Raw genomic sequence first — 18,359 nt, forward strand, 5'->3', positions numbered from 1 at the left:
TCGAGGTTTACTCCCGAGCGTAGCGAGGGATTTAAGTTCACCCAAGACTAAGCCAGCTTTATCACCGAGGAAAATACTCTACTTTTCGTACCATTTGCGCAAAAATTAACACAATAATAATATAATTTTTTTACTGGTACATAAACAATATACATCTTCATATGAATTAAAACTTTGTCTCTTTTATTAATTTTTTACTGATTCCTCGCAATTGGAAGAAAAGTACTATACAATTCTCGGCCGAAATTAGCGATTACCAACCTCGCTTAGTTTAAAAGGACGCGGCTGGCGCCTCGTCCTTTCAAAATCACTTCAGAAGTCCTCGGCTTCGCCTCGGCCTACCAATATAGTACTCGGCCAATAATCGCTTTATTTCAGACCTAGAATGTATTATAACTCTATGTGTACTATTTTCATGGTCTGTGATGTAGGTGGTAGGAAAGTAGCCTATGTAATGAAACATAAAATGATTGCATACTTTACGTATCAATTTATTGTATTAATATTAATTCAAAATTCACATTATATAAACTTTGGTAAGTATTAAAATATATACCAATATATAATTATTTGTAGACAAATGCGTAATTCATTAAAAACTTAAAATCGTAATAGGTAAATCTTAAAAAAATATTTACAAATATCAGATCGATTAAAATAAAATAATAAAATGTTTCAAGTAAGTATTTTCTGTACAAATTAGTGGCATTTATTATTATAGCAACAGATAATTTTATTAATTTATAAAAAACTAGATGCTTACTGCTCGCGATTTCATCCACGTCAAACTTCTTTTTTAAATCCCGCGGGTGGTACCCTTGATTTGCGGGATAAAAAAGGCCTATGTCAGTCTCGAGATGATGCACTCTCTGTAGGTACTTAACTACAAAATTTTGTGAAAATCGGTAAAGTGGATGAGTCATGTAAACACAAAGATAAAGACAGACTATGCAGTTAAATAGGCAAAATGATACCTACTTAGATAGACAGACACACTTTAGCGTATACAATATTAGTACCTATGGTTATGGATTTTAAAAGAATTTCCTCACATTACGTGGGTAGTGGCTGATTCTGTTGTACACAATCTCTTAACTATAATGGCAGGTGTATTGCTATCTCTTTCATAATACTCGCTGCAGAAGATAATAGAACTAGATGATAAATCAGGATTCTTACACAATAATCACTAGAGGCCCCAAGAAAATACAGTTTGTTTTATGAGCTTACATGGAAATGTTCTAGAAAATCAAAATTTTTATACAGGTAGTAACTAGTAGGTACCTACGTAAACAGAATACCAAATAAGTAAGTAATTAAGTATGATTTAAAATTGATGAATTTTATATTATGCATAGATATTAGGTAGGTACGAATGTGACTCAAAAAGTGAAAAATATAAATGGTACCTATTGGTTTATGCCGAAAACCATTGATCGGTACAATACGGCAACATAACAGTAGGTAAGTTCTAAGTGTTTTTAAAATTCTAAAATAGTGATGGTACCTATCTATATTATTTATTTCCTCTAAAACACTATATCCCACCTTTAAAAGTAGGTTCTATCTGTGGGCTTAACTCGTTACACAAGTATACCTACATAACAATTTTATAAATTACCTAAGGTGAGACAATCCATAATTTTTCTATTCGAAAATTTTACTAACGTATCAAGTACCTCTACCTAAATACATGCTAGAAATAAGGAGTCGTGTTCATGGCGTGCTAGTCATAGAGACATAAAACACTTACTGCTTCATCCTTATCATTATCAACCCATTTCCGGCTTACTACTGAGCAAGGATTTGAAGGTCAAACCCCTCTCATTCTGAGACGAGACGGTTAAAGCAAGTGATACTTAATTGCTTAAAACGCACATAACTCCGAGAAGCTAGAGGTGCTTGCCCGGGATTGAATCCCGGAGCCCCCGGAGGCCAACGTCTTAACCACTAGACTTTCACCGCTAACCCAAGTTGAAATAGCTCAATGCTCGTTTTTGTTCTTAGCAGTTAGTAATGGTTACCCTAGTTTAGAACTCTGTGCACGTCACTGTTCGTATTTAATCTTATAGTAAATCAAAGGGTTTACTGAAAATTACTACTGATCAGCGCAAAATAATGCCTGCCTGCCAAATTGATCAACAAATTAGTTGATCAGGCATTATCTTGCATTAATCTTCAATGGAGTTCCTGCCACTCTACCATTCTACTAAGTAGCTTTATTAATTAATAAAGCTAGTATTGTAGAAGAAGCATTGAAGATTGAACGGGGTCTTAAGTATACACAGAGGAGACTTTTTCTCACTATGTGAGACATTTTAAAACTATTGATAAATATTACGAAAATTATTCTCTGCGCACACTTATCGTTTCCTAGATGTGTAAAGGAAATTTCGATAAAATATAATTCTCATCATAATTTTTTCCTCAAATTTTTCATCTCAGGTTCACTCACACATTTTTATTTTTTTTGAGTTTAATTTTCAACATTATTTTTACGTGCTATTTATGTGTAGAGGTAGGTGCCTAAGAAGGTACCTAGTTACGCATGTTTGTTGGTGTAATTCAAACTTAGCTGCCTAAGTTTATTTTCAAAACATCACTAGATTTCAAATCTTAAAAATCTGTACCTACATATTTATAACGCTTACATTTTGTGGTTCTATGCTATACCTACCTTCATATAAGTTCTAATTTCTAGTTTAATAACAAACTACAATACATACCTAACTACTTATATTACCTTAATGATAATTTTTGGATTTTTCTAAGCCTTCATTTCAATCTCGGCTAAAAGTAATAAAACGTCCTAATTGAATTTTAAATGTGTTTCTACTCTACCTCAGTAACTTAACAAAGCCTTGGCTAGGTAGTAGGTAGGCACCTGCTTAATCTAGATTTTGTCAACCGAGACTGAAAAGGAGACAAACACTGAAAACGTATTTAAAACACTAATCTTGCAGTCTGTTCTCTATACATCGATAATACTGTCGTGTTTCTTATCGGAAGCTTTGAGTTTTTCTTGCATTTGTGTTAACATGTCTTGCATACGTCGAATCTGGAAGTAAATTAATAATACATTAAGAAGTAAGTGGGTACCTACAGCTAAGGCTAACAGTCAACAGCTCTATTAATAGCAGTTTGTAAACACCTCGAGGACTGGGGTGGGTGCCTGTCCACAAAGCGGAGCAGAGAGGAACGGAGTGGAGATATGATAGCATACCAATAGGCTACTTGACTCATATCTAATTTCGTCCAATAAATGATTATTTATTATAGTATTTTGCTTAAGACAACGAAATATATCAATAACAATTTTTAAAAACGCAGAAAACGCTGTCAGCCATGATGTGATGTCATTAAATATGTAAACAAAGAAATGTCATCCCTATGTCACGCGGGGACTAACGTAGTATCGATATATATAAAATTTAAAGTCCTGACTAACTTATATATCAACGCACAGCCTAAACATCTAAACAGCTGGTCCTAGATACATGAAATTTGGTGGGTGTGTTCTTTGTAGGTAAAGAGAAGGTATCCACTAGGAAAGGATTTTTTGAAATTCCACCCCTGAGTGGGTTAAATGGGGGTTTGAAATTTATGAAGTCCACGCGGGCGAAGTCACGAGCATAAGCTAGTTTTTATATATTTCTAAAAACTCATAGTAAACGTAAAAAAATATCGTTTTCTCTTTATAAATTGAATAAGTTATTAAGTAAGACTTACAACAAACTGATCTTTGCAAAAATAAATTTGGGAATTTATAGAAGTCATGTTTATTAAACTTTGGGAGGTTATGCTGTTGTTTACAAATGCATGACGGCAGAGCACAGATAATCTATGGGCCAAACATGGCCGACAGTGTTTTCACCTGTCTAAGAAAAAATTTTTAAATTAAAGTTTTACGGTTTTTAGGGCGCAAAAAAATATAGTGTTAATTTTTTTGATCTAATAGGACAAATATTAACCATTTAAGACCAACTTAAAAAAAGTGTCAACTAGCCTATTAGATTATTGATAAATGATGTGATCATTTTATGTCGTCATTTTTCAAAAAACTGATTGGTTGACTGACTGCTAGAACAGAGCTCAGTTTCAAAGAGACATAACACATGCACCTAAAATGTACAGTTATCTAGTAACTATCATGTATTTTCTATTAGCAAAATATTAAAGTTTCATTCTGCGAGATTATTTATATGAGTGGTCCCTATCTAAGTATCTAAGATCAAAGATGAATAGGTATTTAGATGTTATAGGTACAAATTCGTTACGTGGACTATCTATGTAGAATGTAGATTAAATAGGTACATGCATCAGACTGCAGACAAAAGAAATACCTAACCTATTTAAGATGAGTGTGTCGTTAATATTATTAAACTTTGCGACTTCATGACTCGGCATCTGACCTTAATAAACTGTAACCATGCGGCAACATCCCAAAAGATTTGTCCTACTTTATATTAGATATTATGTCAGGTCACATAAATGAAATCTACCTAGATGAGTTGTATGTTTATATTATTCTGTTAATGAAAAATGCTCAAAACCTTTTTAAAATATGCGCATTCTGAAAACCATGCATTTGAGCCGTAATAGGTATTGTGTTGAATTAGATCTTACGTACGAAGTCCACGGTAGCCCTAACATGAAAACACTTTAAGTATTGTTACATTGTGTTATAAAAAATCTTCTTAAAACCTGTTAAAGACTGTTAATTTATTTAAAAATACATCATTAACCATACCATATTATCTTAAGTATATAGGTATGTAGTATATATTTTAATAACTAAATTATTATACTTATTTAAATATTACCTCCTCATCCTTTTGTAGTAATAGGCGATCCGTGTCCGTGAAAACTAAGTCGGCGTTGTTACCCATAGAGTCTCTTTTCAGTTTCCTAGAAAGGAACATACCTATCTAATATATAAGTAACACTCATTGTATCCTAAGATAGCTGATCTCCGCATCTTCGTTCGCATGGACTTAAGTTTTTTTAAATCCTAAGCATATTAGGTATATTATCAGCTTTCGGTTTGCAAACTATCTCTGTACCAAATTTTGCCAAAATCGATTATTTATCAATGGGTTGTCAAAAGGTAACAACTAAATACACAGACAGACAGACAGACAGACAGACAGACGTAATATCAGATAGTAAGTAACATACCTACAGAAAATATAATTGATAGACAATAGTTATCATCCACTTACGCAGCAGGTAAGTATAAGTTTTCAGTGTTAGGCAGGTAGGTAAGTAAATATTATAAGTTATCAGTTCTCAGTCTAAAAGAAACAGAGAATGGGACCAGAAAGCATAGTTATTACTTAAAAAACTTTTTACTTTGCGCAAGAGCTGCTAAAGCCATAACGAAGAAGCGAATTTTTAATATTTAAAATACAGTTTGCACATTTAGATTTTGCGTTCAGCTCTTGCACTTCTTGCGCGTCGTCTGATGTCTCATAGTGAGCGATCATCTTATTTCTCACCCTCGCTCCCGCATGGCGTGCTGCGATATTTGCGAAATGCACTGAGCGCGGAAGTTCTCGTAGTGCACGTCCTGCGTCACGTCCTTCAGGTCTTGCATATGCGTCGAGATCAGCATCGTGCGCAGCTTTGTGAAATCCGAGTGCCGCGGGTTCTCCACTGGTCATCAAAGTTTTTTTCTGAATTAAATATTGAACAATTTTCGCATTGTTCTTGTTATATAGGTATAGGATTTGTTTTAGACTTTAGTTAAGTGTAAACTTTGTCCGACAAAAAAAGGAAACATTTGAAAAATTGTTTTTCACATTAAATTTTCAATCAAAATGATATTATGCTTCAAAATCTAAGCACAGAAAGTTAGTCAATTTCAAAAATAATAATTTTCTTATACTTAGTCGGTCAGTCAAACCTGTTATATTGATATTCATTCAGAAAATCCTCTGCGCACACTTATCGACTAGATATCGTTTCCAACCTGTATATTATATACTTAGAGATTAGTTTTGAAGTAGGCCGAAGTGAAAGCACTGGATTACCGTCGACGATCCCCCAGGGGTACTGCCGGCCGCGCACGCGCTTGCCGCCGACCTCCAGGACGGTGTCCGAAGCCACCACAGCGAATGGTGCCGCCGCTTTCAACTCCCGGTCTTGTTGTTTGAACTCTTCGTCCTCATCGCTGTCGCATTCCGGGAATTGGTACACCTTAAGGGAAAATACCTATGTCAAACTTCGGCGTTTGAACTTTAAAGTCTTAGACTAGCAACACGGAGGTGATTATGAAAATGTTACTAGACGAAATGTATTAAAAAGCTGAAATATTTAAATGACGGCATAAAAGTTTTCCACCTCGTGAAGGAACTTTTTGAAATTACTTCCACTCCTACTAAGTTAATCAATCTTTTTTTATATATAGACTTAATATACCTACAGCCGAACGAACCTTCAAGGTTTGGCTTATACCATTGATGTCCGAAACCACCCCTTAGACGGTCGCATCAGCTTTACAAGGTTCATAGTAAAGCCAGCGGCTAAGCCTTCAATAGGCTAGTTGACACTTTTTTTAAGTTGGTCTTAAATGGTTAATATATTTTGTCCTATTAGATCAAAAAAAATTAACACTATATTTTTTTGCGCCCTAAAAACCGTAAAACTTTAATTTAAAAATATATTTTTCTTAGACAGCTGAAAACACTGTCGGCCATGTTTGGCCTATAGATTATCTGTGCTCTGACGTCATCCATTTGTAAACAACAGCATAACCTCCCAAAGTTTAATAAACATGACTTCTATACTAGTTTACATGAAAAATATAGTAAATATCGTTATTGTATCATCCGAGAATGTAAAAACGCATCGATAAAGACCACAGAAAAGTTGTGGATTAGAGTGCCCAGTGAAATAAATATACGTAACACGCGAAGACTTGCTTAAAGGGATCCTATATGACTAACGACTTCAACCCAAATTTATTTTTGCAAAGATCACTTTGTTGTAAGTCTTAATTAATAACTTATTCAATTTATAAAGAGAAAACGATATTTTTTTACGTTTACTATAAGTTTTTAGAAATATATAAAAACTAGCTTATGCTCGTGACTTCGCCCGCGTGGACTTCATAAATTTCAAACCTCCATTTAACCCACTCAGGGGTGGAATTTCAAAAAATCCTTTCCTAGTGGATACCTTCTCTTTACCTACAAAGAACACACCCACCAAATTTCATGTATCTAGGACCAGCTGTTTAGATGTTTAGGCTGTGCGTTGATATATAAGTTAGTCAGGACTCTAAATTTTATATATATGGATACTACGTTAGTCCCCGCGTGACATAGGGATGACATTTCTTTGTTTACATATTTAATGACGTCACATCATGGCTGACAGCGTTTTCTGCGTTTCAAATAAAAATAAAAACTGTATTTTTTTAAATTGGATTTATATATCCATCCTGCGTTTTTAATAATTGTTATTGATATATTTCGTTGTCTTAAGCAAAATACTATAATAAATGATCATTTATTGGACGAAATTAGATATGAGTCAAGTAGCCTATTACTAAACTGCAGCGGTTTCCGCCGCCGGCTTTACAACCGCCGGCCTTAAAAAATATTTGTTCTTAGAACGTTTTTTTATTTTTTTTGACATACCTATTTACCTTACCATTTTCAAAATGATTTAATTAATTTTGAATGGTTAGCGAGCCTACGAAATAGTACAACAACCTATACAAATGTTCAGGAAATTTTTAATGAACAGTGGAGCGCCATTACGCCGTGTTTATCATTGACTAAATACTCATACATGTACAGACGAATCTTAATAATGTGCACAAAATATGAAGTAGGGTGTAACAACTTTTTGGACAAAAATGAAAATATAATTATTTGGCATGTACCGTTTCTCCAACCAACAGAACCAACAGTATATCATCTTAAAACAAAAGTAGGTACCTAATAAGTATAAGAAAAATCAAAATTGTTCGGTACTTGTATTTGATGCTCGTCCAGATCGTTCAGTATTCGCGTCTTGAGCCTCTTCACCTCTGCCGTGGTGAGCGAGTCCGCCTTCGCTATCACCACCACGATGTTCACCTTCCGGTGCAGCCGTCTCATCATCTCCAAGTCGACTTGACGCAAGCTGTTTACAATATTTAACTGTTAAGAGAAGTAAGGCTGCGATTACACCTGGAAGTTTTACTCACGGAAGTATACCTAGCTTACATGATTAACTTACGACAAATTTACGAATGTAAACATAAGTACTATACTATAGCTTTGTAGAGTTGTCAACCAAATACGTAAGCTTACGTGAGTAAAACTCACGGTGACGGGTGTAATCGCGGCGTAACCCTAGCGCGCTTCATACAAACGTATAGTACGCGACAGGTCGAAATGGCAATCGAGGAGGGAACGCCTTGCTCACCCGCGCTAACACGGTTCGGGCGAGAGCGGGTGACGTGTCGGTGCGCGGGGCGTCTCCCGTCCTCATACCACGATCGCCATCTCGACCTGTCGGAGACTAATTCTCATCTTGAACATTTACACGCAACTCAATGATATTTTGCAGACACGTTTTAGAAACAAATAATCTGTGTCTGTGGTTAGCAGTTTCCGTTTTGGTCACTCAGAATGATTAACGCCTACTAAATTTTTGTTTTTGTTATTTAGTTATATGGGCTTATCTCACAGAAAGAGCCCTACATTAATTTCTCTCAGTGGATAGAGTATTACTTCGATCAATGTCAAATGTAGATTATATTGATCTAAGATTTTCAATCACACAGGCGGCTGATTGAAGCTATTTATCTGGGTCACTGTGAAGGAGAAATAAAAAGACGGAGCAACTTACTAAATGCTTTAATAGCCTAAACTAAACGAATAGACTCATAAATGAATAGAGCAATATCGCAATCGTGCATATAATAACCAACGCATTGATTGAATGATCGTTATTATCTTTGGAACTATGAATCAATCGAAGAGCTGTAGATCGCTATCAGTAACATTACCACAACGAGGTTTTATTGACGAATATCGCACTTTACTACATGGAAATAAATACGACTATAATTTTCTGAAGCGTACCTACCTACTTAATGGAATTTGTTGTAGGTCATACATCGATTCTTCAAATGTTCAAGATTTACTAACCTATTGTTGAAAACTGATCTATGTGAACACGTTTAGTTATCATTTCGTCCATCTCTATTCTGAAATATGAATTACGTAAAAAAATGAATAAAAAAAATTAAAGACCTACAAAAAGGTAATTGTTAACAAAAACAAAATATGTGTTTATTGGCTTACTGGTACAGATAGTTGTAGAAATTAGAGGTACCTAATACCTGGAGTCCCTAAAAATACAGAGCTGTTATACAGATGTCACGTGAAACGAAGAATGAACAGCTAAGTCTTTGGTATATTTGCTAGTAAAAGGAACGGACCAAACACCTGATCATTTATAAGAGACATGGGGTCTGTGGAAGTATGTACGTACCTATGAGCCCAAGGTGGTACAAAATACAAGCAGCAATGAACTCTATTGTCCTGCATATGCCGTCGGTTCAAACCACTCTCGTCTGTGAAGTACTGCCGGAACTGCTCGTCTACGTACGCTGAGCAGACTCTCCACGAATCCTCGCAGTTTATAGCATCCCCGAACCCTGGAGTATCTACTATTGTCAGTCGCAGCTTTACACCACGTTCTTCGATCTCCATGGTCTTCTTTTCGATTGTTGTTGTTTTTTCTATTCTATCTGTTTGAAGAAGTTAATTTGAAAACATTATCAAATGCTTGGAAATTATTGTACTTGTTTAGGAAGCGTAATAATTATGATGATAAAATAATTAAACGGCTCTCTAGAGTTGACCTAAATAATAATAATGAAGTAGAATGTAGATAATTTTCGGCTCGTTTAAAGTATAAAATTGGAGTTGATAACTTATTGCAAGGTTATATAGCAGATGTACAGCAGTCATTAAGTTCTACTTTACGGTAAGGTTTTATTGTGTAATGTTATTTTCTCGTTAACATAGTTATTAAAAAAAAATGGTCAACCCTCACCTTGGACATCGGATATTTTTCTGTTTTTGTAAAGATCTCCTAGAAATAGGCTGTTGATTAGTGTTGATTTCCCCAGGCCCGATTCGCCAACAACCATCAGCGTGAAGTCAAACCCTCTTTTGACTGATTTGCGATGTACTTGTTCCGGTAGAGTCGCGAATCCTATGTAATCACGTTCACCACGTTCTCTTTCTGGTAACAACAATAGGTTAACTATTAAAGTAGGTACCTACCTACCTAAGTTTTTAAGCCTAATGGACTTTATACAGGTAATGCATAATCAAAAAAAGTTTGCGCCTAAACTTTAATCAGTTAAGGGAAACGCTGGTATAGTCGTCAGTGTACCGATACCCGTCAGATTGTAAAAAATGGTCAGCTATTAATTTCTCGCAAAAACTAAATGAAAACTTTTTATGGCAACATATTTGTGATAGTATTTTCCATAAATTAGTATAACAACATTTAGTCCAAACCATAATAGAGTTGGAGAAAAACGTATTCAAAGTTAGCATTTTCAAAATTTGTGTTTTTTGCCAGGTTTAGTTACTCAATCGTAGTCCTACATGCTAGTATTCGAAGAAAGTTTTGAAACATCTGTTGGCCACTGTGGTAAATCTGATTATTTTATACAACAGTCAAGTTAATTTTCTAACGAAATAATCTATAAAACTGTGTTACTTTTATTATTATTTTTGATTTAACGCATGTGACATCTATTGGTACTTTGAAATCCCTACTTGACCCAATACTCGTCAAAATTCATACTATTTTGACGGTTACTGGGACACACTAGAAAAATGAACGTAATACCGACACTGTTCAATTTTAAACCTTATTGCAACGTGATAAGAGTTTCAGTTGCGGTACACAGACAGTGACAGTTTTGGACAGTTAATCTGTACTTGAATTGACCTTTAAATTGAAGATGCAATGTTTTTATTTTTAAACCTGACTACGACGAAGTTAAAGTTTTATAATTATGCAATGTTTGCAATGCAATCTTCAACAGCCACACAGATACGGGAATATATATTTGACCAAGCGAAGTGAGGTCTCTGAGTCTACTTGAGTGAAATGGCACTTGTCCGTCTGTCCATCAGAGCCTTATAACTTCTGAATTACTGAACGTAATTACTTCAAATTTAAACGTAAAATGGAAACTGACGGCCTTCAGACGAATATTGCATACAAAAATATAAAAGCTTTATTTCAGCGGGGCTCTCATATGAAATAGGGAGTTTTAAAGTGGCGATTGAATTCGATGCTATATGTCAAAAACGGCGACATATTAGAAACTGAAACTTGTGTATAATTTCAGTTATATCGTGTACTTGAACAACAAAAATTAAAATCAGATATATGTTATAAAGAAACGAAATTATTTCATTTTTAATGGGCATCAGTATTTTTAACATAACTTTACAATAATCTTAATATATTATATGGCACTGTTATGGGATAATAGAGTTATGGGATACCACGAGTTCTTAGTTCGGAGAGGACCACCGACCACTAGTTTATATATACCTAGCTACCTAACATCCTCATGATCAATCCATTGCTCACTACAGAGCACGGGACTCCTCTCAGAATGAGAAGGGTTTTGGCCATAGTCTGCCACACTGGCCAAGTGTAGATTGGCAGACTTCACAAACCTTTGAAAACATTATGAAGAATTCTTAGGTGTGCCTGTTTCCTCACGATGTTTTCCTTCACCGTTAAAGCAAGTGATTTAATGATTTTAAGCTTATTTCGTGGTTTAACGACATATTATTATGTAGATAACGGCTACATTCCACGATTATTTTGTTAATTTTATTTGTCGATATCTCGACCCAATTGCACGATCTTTGCAATTGGGTCTGGGCGATGGAGAGACTCTGAGCTTTTTTATGAAGTTCATAGTTAGCAATCATGTCTCGGAACCATATGTCAACAGGTATATATACCTACTCGTCTACAATGTCGAGTGCAGAGCTCTTAATGATTACTGGGTGGGGCAGGAAATGAGCCTTAGTCATGATTTCTGTCTTACTCATGTCCATTTCTAGGCCCACCTGTTCTGAAGCTCTGCTGTCATTGAGCATTGCATTAAGGTCTTCCAGAGTCTCTGCAATAATAACTATACATTGTCATAGGCAAATAAAAGGTGAGTGATGTACTCGCTATTAGTGTTAATGCCAAGTCCGTTCCAATCCTGAAGCTTAAAACAGTCTTCTAAACCAGCGGTAAAGAGCTTCGGGGGAGCTTCCTTCCCTGGTCCTCAATGCGGACTAACATCGTGGCGGTTTTCGTACAAGCACTTCAGCACTTGAATATGCCAGTTGTCGATTTGGCACCTCTATGGCGATCTCAATACAGCCTATGTTTCCAAGGAATCGAAGGCTTTTTCATAATCCAAAAACGTTAAACAAAGTGGCCGATTATATTCTTCAGTCTTCTATATAACTTGCCGCAGCGTGTGGATGTGATCCAGGTCCTGAAGCCTTTTCGGTATTTTTTGCTATCGCATTGAGTGGAGTTTCAAATGAAAGAGCGAGAAAATTTGGGGTTCATAAATATAAATATTAAAATATAACAAGCAACAGAAAAACAATTTTAAAAAGATGCCTATTTGACTAGTAGTCATCATCCCTATTTGAACAATAGGTATCTAAAAACAACTTGAACAATATAGTAGGTAATGCTACCTAATACTCGTAGGTGGACCCCCCACTACGTGGACGGACGATATCATTCATTTGGATTCAAGTGGCGCAAGACGTGTGGAAGTCCCTACAAAAGACTTATGTCCAGCAGTGGACGTCTATCGGTTGATGATGATGATATATCATAGACAACGTAAACGGCCAAGGACGAGGCGCGGATTTCCCGCCATGGCTTGAAAGCCCAGAATCCAATAGTTTTCCATTTAAAACGACTAGTTAAATTTATATTTTAAACATTTTCTCAGCTCGAGTAGGGTTGTAAAAAAAATCACAACTTGAAAATGAAATTAAAATAAACCTTATGTCTAAGGCAATAGAGTTTAAATTATTGGTAAAAATTGACGAGTTCTGGGACGCATTGACGATAATTAGGACAAATCTGACGGATACTGGTACAAATCACTCATTTTTGTATTTTCTAATTATTTAATAACATTAATGAAACTTATTAATTCCAAAATTATATTTAATAAATACATTATAATATCTGCTTTCTTGTCATGTAATTTGTTTTGTTCTAAATTAAATAACAGCGACGTGGCAAAGCTGCAAAGTCAGCTAAATTGAGAAACCGACGAGTATTGGGACATTTCCCTTATTGATCAAAGCCTGTGTCATGTTCTCTACTTCTCATCTAAATACATATGATAATTTCTAAGAGGTGTTTAAACTTTAAATACATCAAAAAACTTTGTTTATACATCGTAAACATAGATATGCTAGTACATAATATGAGGTAGATACATTTCTATTTGAACTAATGCGGAAGCGCGACTCGGCGACATCCTGTACATAATCGTCCAGCATTGGACCGCTTCTCTTGAATGTACAAGACGTGAAAGCGAGGCGGGTAAAATGGCCATGCAAATTAGGTTCTTTGTGCAGATGCAGGTACAGGGTACGGAGCACGGAGTCCGCCGCGCCGACTGCAACGAGCGTAACGAAGTGGAACAGTTCGAGTTCCCAGTAGCTACCTACCTATATCTAGTGTCCGTGTCCCTGGAAGGTGTATGGGTGTACCCAACATTGAGGACACCGAGCGGAAACGTCGAACGTGCTCATCAACTGTTTTATGTTGTCGCTATAATTAGGAAAACTGTTTTGTATGGTGCGAACTGCAGTTGTTTCGGTTGAAGTATTTTTAATATTACGGTATGCTATTTAAATATCTAGGTCTACTGCATAGAACAGGGAGTTCATGACCTTGTGGTAGAGTCGGCAAGGTGTTGGGATGCTCAAATCACGGGTTGGAAAAGTTACAGTTGGCATTAAATGTCTTTAGGAAAAGTTCAATTAATTTCACATTGCTTTTTATCATTTATGCATAAGATGTAAAAAATCCAATCCTACCGACTGGTATTTAAGTTGAAAATTAAAGTACCTAACCCAAAAACAGTTTCTTTAGAAGTGTGGTACCTACCTAAGTACCTAAAACAAAAAGATGTAACGATGAGCTTTTCTGGTGAAATAGAAATAGAAAGATTTTTTTAGTCTAGTTGAGAATGCCTTTCCTACGGGGGGAATGTTGTTCCTTCCGTCCTATGGAATTCCACACTTTTGTAGACAGAGACACCTAATTTAGAGAACGAATGAGTGACAAGACAATAAATTATTACTTTGGAAATACCTACCTAAGTAGTTGCACACAGTAAGTGTTAGTTGTATATTATATATGGTTCTCATTCCCATGGTAGGTAGGTATAGTAAACAATACAAAAGTATATCAAGTAAGTAACTAAGTATCTAACTTCGCTGTTTTATTGCAAAAATTACTTACAGATTACGAATACAAAAAGTAAACACTATTGTTGTTTATAATGACTGGAGAAAATTTATGGTGTGATTCAATGGAAGATATATATTTTGCAAACAATCTGCGCGAGAGTGGATAAATATTTATCTGCCACGTTGTACCTATGTTGTTTCAAGTGTTTACTATCTATAAATAATAAGTACTACTCTAATTAATATTACCACAGTATAAAGAATGGATAATCCTTACTTGTGATTTTCAGAGATGAGATTGCGACGAACGAGACAAAACTTACAAAGCCATACTTAAGCCATGAAAACGGCCCCTCGGAAAATTTTCTCTAGCTAGGTTGGTACCTACTTACTTTGCCTTTTGATAAGGAGATATGTGCCCACTATGTACGTACATAAAAATCAAGTTCCCAATAAAAGTACAAGTGTACAAGTTCTAGTCCTAGAGTTGTTCCTTGCTTTAGCCCTTGTAGTTACCTACTTGCTGAATTTGATATATGTAATACTAGCTGACCCAGCGAACTTCGTTCCGCCTAACAGTCGATTCAAATTTTTTTTTTTTAAATATCAATTCACTATCAGAAATTCTAAAATCCCCACGATTTAGGACTTCAGTATTTTGCAGCATCAGGATTGAGGAGTTAGGATCCGAAGTTCAATGATGTAGCCTATGCTTGGTACCTAAAATAATTTTGCAGCATCCGCAGTTCCTGAAACATTATAGTTTAGGAGTGCTGTACCCTACATCATCAGGGTTTAAGAGTTGAGACTTGAAGTCTGAGAATAAAGTCGTTGCTTCGTACCTACAATATGAATTCACTATGAACACTTCCTGAATCTTGATAACTCAGGCGGGCAGTAACCCTGCAGCATCTGGATTAAGGAGTTGAATCCAGAATTTTTATGTGACCACCACGAAAACTTTTTTTGTTGATTAAAAAAAAAATTTGCAAATCGGTTCAGAAATCTCGAAAAAATCGATGTAGAAAAAAGAACCACCTCCTTTTTGACAGTCGGTTAAAAGCCGATGACCTTGAAATATATACGGAACAATTTTTAAAATATCCCCTTTCTAATAAAAAAAGAATGAATGAAATCGGACTACGCGTTAATGAATTACAACTCAGTATACATTTTAACTTTCATCCCCTCTCCTACGGGAACCATGCTGAATTTCGGGATAAAAAGTATCCTATATTCTTCCTCATAGTATGACCTGAAATCGTACCAAGTTTCATTGGAATCCATTCAGTAGTTTCAGCGTGATGCGCGGCCGTGATACAGACAGACAGACAGACAGACAGACAGACAGATAGACAGACAGACAGACAAAAATGAAAAAAATTACAGTTTTGGGTTCAGTATCGATTATAGAGTGCCCTCGAAAAAAAAATTTCAAAATATCTTCAATGTACAGAATTTGACCTGTTACAGTTTTATTATAAGTATAATATTATATATATATATATATATATTGATATTATAGCTATTAGCTAGCACTTTTTTCAACGTTAATCAGTATTCCGTATTTATGGTTAGTAAAGTGCCTGCGTAAATATAACAGACGATAACACATTACCTTTTAAATAAAGTAAATACTATAGTAATTTACTTAAGGAAATCGACTTATATTGGCGAAGTACGAACTTACTTACGTATTTTTATAACAGTTGTAAGAGGTGACTTCTTTTTGACATCGTTACTATCTGAGTTCTCTGAATCCTTATCACAAATATTAATGTCTAAGATTGCGTATGATTCGCTCTCCTCCATTGTAGGGTGTGTTGGAATACTTTCGACGAATCAGTAGCAGTGCAATTTTCCGGCTACTTATGTTGTCATATCACAGATTTCTGTTGACTAAAGCCGATCGAAGAACTGAATAATTATTTGATGAATGCACTTTATTGTTTAGTGCGTAGGTATAGTAAATAATAATGCGTATTTGGCTATCGCGGAAATGTATCTTTGATCGGCGCACGCGCCGGCACTCGCGCGCTACCGGTAGAGCGCTCGCGGTAAAACTGTGCTCGTCGGTAGATTATGTGAAGCAACAATTTATGCGTATATTGTCACTAGAAGATTTGAATAGGCGTTAAATTACGTCATTCATTAACTACACTTGAATTGAATTAATTTCTAGGGGGATTACGAAATCTTCACACAGCTGTTGTAAGCATACGTACTTACACAGCTATACAACCTGTTTAATATATTATCTTTGCCTTCACTAAGCTAAGTAATCGAGAACCTTTGTCAGAGATACGTAAAATGAACAGCTCTAATAAAATGATAGTTTATTAATATTGTGGGTACGTAGATATGCCAAAATGTAGTTAAACCCACAAGAACAAAGTCACAGCAGTCTACGACCGCACACAAAAACAACGATCTACGTAGAAATTATACCATTTTATGAATATAACAGCCGTTATCATTTAAATATTTATGAAACAAAATCACCGTTCATATCAATAGTTTAGAGAAACCCAATTTTAGATTTTTAAATAAGTAAGTATTTTAGGGCGTTTCTTTGTGTATTTAGCACAAACCAATAAGTTTAAAGTTTCATAAATTATTATCTACACAATCTCACAATGTGTATAATATTAGTTATTGTGAAAAATTATATAACAATCAGATTAACTTACCATTCATTTTTATACAGAAGTATCGTTATATGCTTAGAACAAATAAAGTGAAAATTTTCATTAATTTTCACGATGATTTCTTTTTCAATTCAATGCTATCATTCTTCATTCTTCTCATTGTGAACATTTTTGGGCCTCTTATTAACTACTTATTACCTATCTAAAACTATCGATCTATTTTCACAATTTTCTTCAAGACGTCTGCCTTCGGTTTTCGGCCGCCGAAAGTTTCTTTTTAACTGAGATCTCATCTTCTTAATGTATTTATGGTAATCATTTAAAATGCCAGACGAAAGTCACTTGAAAGTCTTTAGTGTCTGCTCAAAATTGTTAACTGTACAGTTACGATAGTATGTCGATATTTCTAATCTAAACACCAAAAGGAGAGAAAAAAAATCGCGCGATTACTAGATAAATTATCACGACACTAATCCTAATAAATTGTAAAATCTAAAAGAGTAGTAAAAAATCGGAGTAAAATAAAATCACATTGTTTGTGCGCCGTCCTGTGCGTGTGCGTTACGTAATGTGAGGGCCCGGGAGAGCTCGCGCCCTACGCTCGCCCTCGCCGGGCGCATGTGCGGTCTTGCGCAGGAGGAACTTTTCCATAGGGGTGGAAGCTGATCAATACTGCAAGCCCAAAGGCGACTGCGCGATTCCTAACCGCCCCCCGCGTAACGACTGTGATTTTCCTGAACTTCCTTCGTCGCTGCCCCAGATGCATAAAGCGCGTCCCAATAAATTCAAGGTCGCTGCCTACGTATTTGATGCATCTGTATCTACTATCTACCTACCCCCGCGTTAGCTCAAGAGAAAGACTGTGTACTCTAAGTCTACATAGAGATGATAATTTTTATTTACCAAGTTTAGCCTGTTTGGTAGGGTAGAGAATTCAGGTTGCTCGTTCCATATATCCATCATTGCTAATAAAAAATATAAAATTATAAATGCGAAAGTGTGTCTGTCTGTCTGCTAGCCTTTCACGGCCCGTCCGTTCAACCGATTTTGACGAAATTTGGTACAGCGATAGCTTGCATCCCGGGGAAGGAGGCTACTTTTTATCCCGGAAAATCAAAGAGTTCCCACGGGATTTTTAAAAACCTAAATCCACGCGGACGAAGTCGCGGGCATCATCTAGTAAAAAATATATAACTAATCTATTTTATTATGGAAAATG

At 35.6% G+C, this 18,359-nt stretch overlaps 1 protein-coding gene across 8 annotated transcripts; it reads right to left on the reverse strand.

Annotated features, from left to right (window-relative positions):
* Window positions 1-467: 467 nt before the first annotated feature.
* Window positions 468-17,725, reverse strand: Septin4 (septin 4). 8 transcript variants are annotated; one of them, XM_034976114.2, is made up of 9 exons: window positions 16,187-16,706; window positions 10,060-10,251; window positions 9,493-9,751; window positions 7,983-8,133; window positions 6,033-6,198; window positions 5,499-5,655; window positions 4,824-4,908; window positions 4,631-4,646; window positions 468-3,058 (listed from the first exon to the last, which is right to left on the reverse strand). In XM_034976114.2, exons 1-9 carry the CDS (start codon window positions 16,302-16,304, stop codon window positions 3,000-3,002), a joined length of 1,203 nt encoding a protein of 400 aa, XP_034832005.1. In that variant the 5' UTR covers window positions 16,305-16,706; the 3' UTR covers window positions 468-2,999. The 8 variants fall into 8 exon arrangements, with proteins under 8 accessions (XP_034832005.1, XP_034832006.1, XP_034832007.1 ...); XM_034976115.2 differs by having other exon boundaries at window positions 4,627-4,646; XM_034976116.2 differs by lacking the exons at window positions 4,631-4,646; window positions 16,187-16,706 and adding an exon at window positions 17,183-17,725.
* Between the last annotated feature and the right edge of the window lie 634 nt (window positions 17,726-18,359).

Source organism: Maniola hyperantus, chromosome 15, assembly GCF_902806685.2.
Source record: "Maniola hyperantus chromosome 15, iAphHyp1.2, whole genome shotgun sequence".
Classification (NCBI taxonomy): Eukaryota; Metazoa; Arthropoda; class Insecta; order Lepidoptera; family Nymphalidae; genus Maniola; species Maniola hyperantus.